At 59.4% G+C, this 5,848-nt stretch overlaps 1 protein-coding gene across 1 annotated transcript; it reads right to left on the bottom strand.

The window, feature by feature from the left end:
- Window positions 1–5,211: 5,211 nt before the first annotated feature.
- On the bottom strand, window positions 5,212–5,553 carry LOC137621464 (neurofilament heavy polypeptide-like). The gene has a single exon (XM_068351791.1). It carries the CDS (start codon window positions 5,551–5,553, stop codon window positions 5,212–5,214), a length of 342 nt encoding a protein of 113 aa, XP_068207892.1.
- Between the last annotated feature and the right edge of the window lie 295 nt (window positions 5,554–5,848).

Here is a 5,848-nt window from a genome sequence, read left to right as displayed (position 1 = left end):
AAAAGCCAGGCTTAAGGCTGAGCGATAGCCTTTCACCGCCGAGACCGAAAGGCGCATTTCCTCCCGCAAATAAACGAGAAACTCCGCTATTGCTTGAATAGTGGCATCGAGTGGAGATACCTCTCCCACAACACCACCCACAAAAGACTCTCCACTTCGCCTGGTAGACTCCCGCAAAGGACTTTCGCAGGTGACGAGACATTCTCTCCTCAACCTGTTGCAAAAAGCCTCTCTCCGTGAGGAGACGCTGGATAGTCTCCAGGCGTGAAGCCGAAGCGAGGCTACGGCTTTGTGGAAGATGTTGCAATGTGGCTGTCTGAGTAGCTCGTGTCGTGGGGGAAGCTCTCTCGGGAGCTCTGTCAGGAGCTGCAGAAGGTCCGGGAACCATTCCGCGTGATGCCATATCGGAGCTATCAGTCATAGACAAGTTGACCGATAGTCTGGTCCTGTTGAGCACCCCTCTCATCAGACAGAACGGTGGGAAGGCGTACACGTCGATGTTGTCCCACCGTTGTTGGAAAGCCTCTTGCCAGAGAGAGCCTTGGGGTCCTGGACTGGGGAACAGTACAGGGGCAGCTTGAAATTCAAGGCTGTCGCGAACAGATCCACCATCGGGGAACCCCACAAAGTCAGGACTTTGTTGGCTATCTGAGGATCCAAAGACCACTCGGTACTCACTATCTGCAAAGCCCTGCTCAGACTGTCGGCGAGCACATTCCTCTTGCCAGGAATGAAGCGAGCTGAAGTGTTATCGAGTGGACTTCGGTCCACCTCAGAATCTCTACTGCAAGATGGGATATCTGATGTGAAAAAGTACCTCCCTGCTTGTTAATATAAGCCACTACCGTGGTGTTGTCGCTCATCAGGTACTTTTCTGATTCTGACCAAAGGCCTGAGGCCCTCTGGTTCAGAATGTGGGCTCCCCACCCTTCTTTTGATGCGTCCGAAAACAGCGTCGATTCCGGGGGAAGGATGAGATGATCCACTCCCTTTCGCAGGTTCTCGTCGATCAGCCACCACCGCAGGTCCGCCTGTTCCGAGGGTCCTATCGGGACCAGAAAGTCCGGGGAATCGGATCCTTGACTCCACCAGGACTTGAGCTGCCATTGCAGGGATCTCATCCTGAGACGGCCGTTCGGGACCAGACGGGCCAGGAAGGCTAGGTGACCTAAAAGACGCAACCACGATTCGGCTGGAAGCTCTTCCCGCCTGAGGAAGGGTTCTGCCACCCTCCTCAGCCTTGCTATCCTGTCGTCTGATGGGAAGGCTTTGTGGAGATTGGAGTCTAATAACATGCCTAGATAAACCAGTCGTTGGGACGGCTGCAGAGAGGACTTCGAGATTTACCACGATCCCCAGATCTTGGCAAAGTCCCAGGAGCCTGTCTCGGTGTCGAAGAAGGGTCGACTCCGAGTCTGCCAGGATCAGCCAGTCGTCCAGATATCGGAGGAGACGGATGCCGTTCCTGTGCTCCCAAGACGAAATCAGGGTAAACACTTTGGTGAACACCTGAGGTGCTGTGGAGAGACCGAAGCACAGCACATTGAACTGGTAGGTCTTGATGTCTAGGCTGAATCTCAAGTACTTCCTGGAAGACGGATGGATTGGGATCTGGAAGTACGCGTCCTTCAGATCCAGTGTGCACATGAAGTCTTTTGGTCTCACCGCAAGTCTGACCGTGTCCGCGGTCTCCATGCTGAATGGAGTTTGCTTGACAAACTTGTTCAGAACTGAGAGGTCGATGACAGGTCTCCAGCCTCCAGACGCCTTCTTTACAAGAAAGAGTTGACTGAAGAAGCCTGGGGAGCCGTCGACGACCTCCTGGAGAGCATCCTTCTTGAGCATGGTCTCGACTTCTGCCCGAAGGGCTAGCCCCTTTGCCGATCCCATGGCATAGGAGCTCAACGACACTGGATTCACTGTCAGGGGAGGTTGAGATGTCGTGAATGGGACGCGATAACCCTGGCCGATCACGGAGACCGTCCAAGAATCGACTCCATGTTGCTGCCACCTGTGCACGCAACTTTGAAGGCATCCCCCACACAGGTTGACACGCGGGGGGACTGCCACTCCTAACGTTTACGGCCGCGGCCGCTCCCTCTAGGAGTCTTGCCTCCCCTTGAGGACTTACCGCTCCTCTTGTCCTTGACAGGAAAGGGCTGGGGCTTAGACACCACTTTCTTAGCTGCCAGCGCCTGCTTCGGTGTCCTGCGAGGCTGCTGCTGATGTTGCTGCGGAGCTGGAGGCTTGTAGGGCCGAGATGCCAGGGCCCTTTGGAGGAGCGAGTCCTGGCTAGACTTCCTCCACCCCTCAGCTGTGCATTCCATATCCTGGGGCTCAAACAAACTTCCCCCAAGGATGGAGGAGTGTCTTTGCCTGCAGACATCCACGGTGGGGACCTTCGGGTGGATCTTCTCGGTCACCGCATCACGACGCTACAACACCGAGTTGGCCCACAGGTTGGTAACCTGGTGTGCCAAAAACTCAATGGAGCGAGTGCCCGAGAGGAGGAAGGTCTCCAGGGTCTTCCCATTGCTCTCCTTAGACAGATCCTCAGAGCGCAATAAGATGCCCAGAGAACCCAGCCAGACATCCAGCCACGAAGTGGCTTGCATGGTGCACTTCGCGACCTTCTCCTGGCTCAGGATCTCCGACGCCGAGAATGTCACTTGCCAGGCGGAGAGCTTCTCCAGAGGAACTCCCCTAGTAAGGTCTTCCACGGAATGGTGGAGGGGAAGAGCGAGGCTAGATTCCCCCATGATATCAAAATACCTCCTCTGCTGTAAACGAGGAGGTGGGAGGAGTCTGTTCCCGGCAGAGGAACGACTGGAGGAGGCGAGGTCTGCGAGCTGAGCGTTGACCCTGTCTCTGGCACTCCACCCACTGGGACCAGGGCAGGGCTGCGCTGGCCTTTGGGGGCTTTGAGTTCCATAGACCTGATCCAGGACCGTGTGCTTGCCTTCACGAGGGGCGATCTCCGGGTCCTTGAACCTGTTGAGCTGCCTCATCATGCTCAAGACCTGCCAGAAGGCATGCTCAGACTCGTGCTGCTCTCCTCCCTGCGGACTGGCAGCTAAGTCTCCTGTCCCCGGAAGCTCTTCCTGGGGAGACACGTGGACGTTCTCCCGGGGTCTTGCTGGTTCCTGACGAATTCGCAAAGAGGACTTAGGAATCATCTTGGAGTCTTCGGGTTCCTTCCTGGGCGGGATACAAGACTCCAGCAAAGAGGTCTGGAAGGTACCTTCCACGCGAGTCGGTTCCCCTCCACGAGGGGGAGACTCCCCCCTTGGTGCCGAGGGAGAGAGCGCCGCCTCGCTGTATTCTCCAGAGGACGGAAAAGCCTCGTCCACAGGAGAAGGAGAAAACGACTGCGAAGGGGATGGAGCCTTCCTGGCGGACCTCTTAGGAACCAACTTCTCCCTGGGAGAAGTCACCACGAAGTCCACTCCTCTCCTTCTCTTCAGTGGGGCAAAGCCGTCCTTGGCTTGAGTCCCAGATCGGCTAGTGCCGGCTTCATAGCCTTCACTACCGCTCTCATTAGAGGACCAAACCAGGACTGCCGAGATACGGACGCAGTGTCCGTAATTCCCGCTGGAGGAAAGGGGATCTCCTGACCCTTCGGAGTGGACGCAACTGGGCCTACCTGCAAAAAAGAAGGGGAAGAAAGTTGCTTTGACCTCTCCGACGATTCTTCCTTTTCCTGCGAGAGAGACTTGCGCTTGCGCGGAGGTGATCCTGACTACGACCCGGAAACACGCGTCCCTGCTGCGGAACCCGACGAGAACAGGGGTCGCGCTGGGGAGGTTCCAATGGGTGGCGCGGGGAAGGTTCCAATGGGTGGCGCGGGGGAGGTTCCAATGGGTGGCACGGGGGCGAGCTGGCGCGGGGGCGAGCTGGCGGGGGGGCGAGCTGGCGAGTGGGCGAGCTGGCGAGTGGGCGAGCTGGCGAGTGGGCACGGGAAGGCGTTGGCGCGTGGGCGAAGGAATGCGCGGGCGCACAGGAAATCGCTGAAAGCCAGGAGAAAGGTACGGCGCAGGAGAACGATGGTGTCCTGGAGACCTGTGATGCGTTGGCGAGCGATGGCGAGTCGGCGAACAATAGCGCATTGGTGAACGCTGGCGAGCGATGGCGCGTTGGAGAGCGATGGCGCGTTGGAGAGCGATGGCGCGTTGGAGAGCGATGGCGCGTTGGAGAGCGATGGCGCGTTGGAGAGCGATGGCGCGTAGAACGCGCAGGCGAACAAACACGCGGGGGCGAGCTGGTCGCAGGAGACCTATGTCTATCAAGATACAGGAGGCGTAGACGCGTAGGAGAGTGCTTGCGCGCAGGCGATAGATCGCGCGGGCGCTCAGGAGATCGCCGAGGCTCAGGGGAGCGCTGACGCGCTGGAGATCGCTGACGCGCTGGAGATCGCTGACGCGCTGGAGATCGCTGACGCGCTGGAGATCGCTGACGCGCTGGAGATCGCTGACGCGCTGGAGATCGCTGACGCGCTGGAGATCGCTGACGCGCTGGAGATCGCTGACGAGCAGGAGATCGCCGACGCGCAGGAGATCGCCGACGCGCAGGAGATCGCCGACGCGCAGGAGATCGCCGACGCGCTGGAGATCGCCGACGCGCTGGAGATCGCCGACGCGCTGGAGATCGCCGACGCGCTGGAGATCGCCGACGCGCTGGAGATCGCCGACGTGCTGGAGATCGCCGACGTGCTGGAGATCGCCGACGTGCTGGAGATCGCCGACGTGCTGGAGATCGCCGACGTGCTGGAGATCGCTGATGTGCTGGAGATCACTAGCACTCAGGAAGACGACGCGTAGACTGCTGCGCAGGAACAAGTGGCGCGACGCGCAAAGGCAAACGCTCACGAACGGGCTCAGGAAGAGAAGGCGCGTGGGCGCGTGGGCGCGTTGGGGGCACAGGAACTCTGGATGTGCGCGCAGGAGACCGTGTGCGCTGCTGCGCAGGTGAAGAATGATGAGCAGGAACGTGTGGGCAAGGAGGAGTTAAATCCTTAGTCGCGTCCAGATCCGGAGATCTAGGGCGCATGGGTGAGCGTGGCCCCGCAGGGCGCGTGTCAGGAACTGGATGCGCAGGTGCGCGCTGACAAGCAGGAAATCTTGTGTGCTCAGGTGACTGTTGGAGCTCTGGGCGCGCAACAGGAACAGGAGGTTGTAGGTTGTCCACAGGAGAGCGCTGGCGAGCAGGAGGGTGTTAACCATCAGGAGAAAGCTGGCGATCAGGAGAGCGCTGGCGAGCAGGAGAGCGCTGGCGAACAGGAGAGCGCTGGCGAACAGGAGAGCGCTGACAAACAGGAGAGCGCTGACAAACAGGAGAGTGCTGGCGAGGCGAGTCAGGAGACTGCAAAGATGGAGAGGGCTTACGTGCTACTGCGCGTGAACGCGCAGGAGGGCGCGCAGGGGAACCCTGACGCGCAAGGGAAGCTCCCACACCGTGGGAGACATCCCTTTGCCCCGAAGGGACCGATGCCCGTCGGCTGACGAGTTCAGGAGTCTGCTGGCCATCTGCGCAGGAGTTGGAAGGTATGGCAGGCATAGGAGATCGCGAACGATCACCGGAGAGGTCTCAGGACGTGGCTGCTACAGTCTGCTCCCGGGGAGGAGGATCCTCATCAGAGGACGTAGGAGGAGATGACTCGAAGAGGCGACTCTTGACTCCCTTATAGGGAGACGGGAGGCCCCTGCGACGAAGAGGACGACGAGCCTTACGGCGAAGGCGACCACGAGGGAGGTCATCAGGATCGTCGGTCCTCCGAAGAGGAGTCTCAGTCAGAGCGCTCCCCCGAGGGGGAGACGTAGCCGCAGTAGAGACCGTGGGACCCACCTTCCCC

This window comes from Palaemon carinicauda, chromosome 2, assembly GCF_036898095.1.
Source record: "Palaemon carinicauda isolate YSFRI2023 chromosome 2, ASM3689809v2, whole genome shotgun sequence".
NCBI lineage: Eukaryota > Metazoa > Arthropoda > Malacostraca > Decapoda > Palaemonidae > Palaemon > Palaemon carinicauda.
This window is presented reverse-complemented; position numbering and strand designations above follow the sequence as displayed.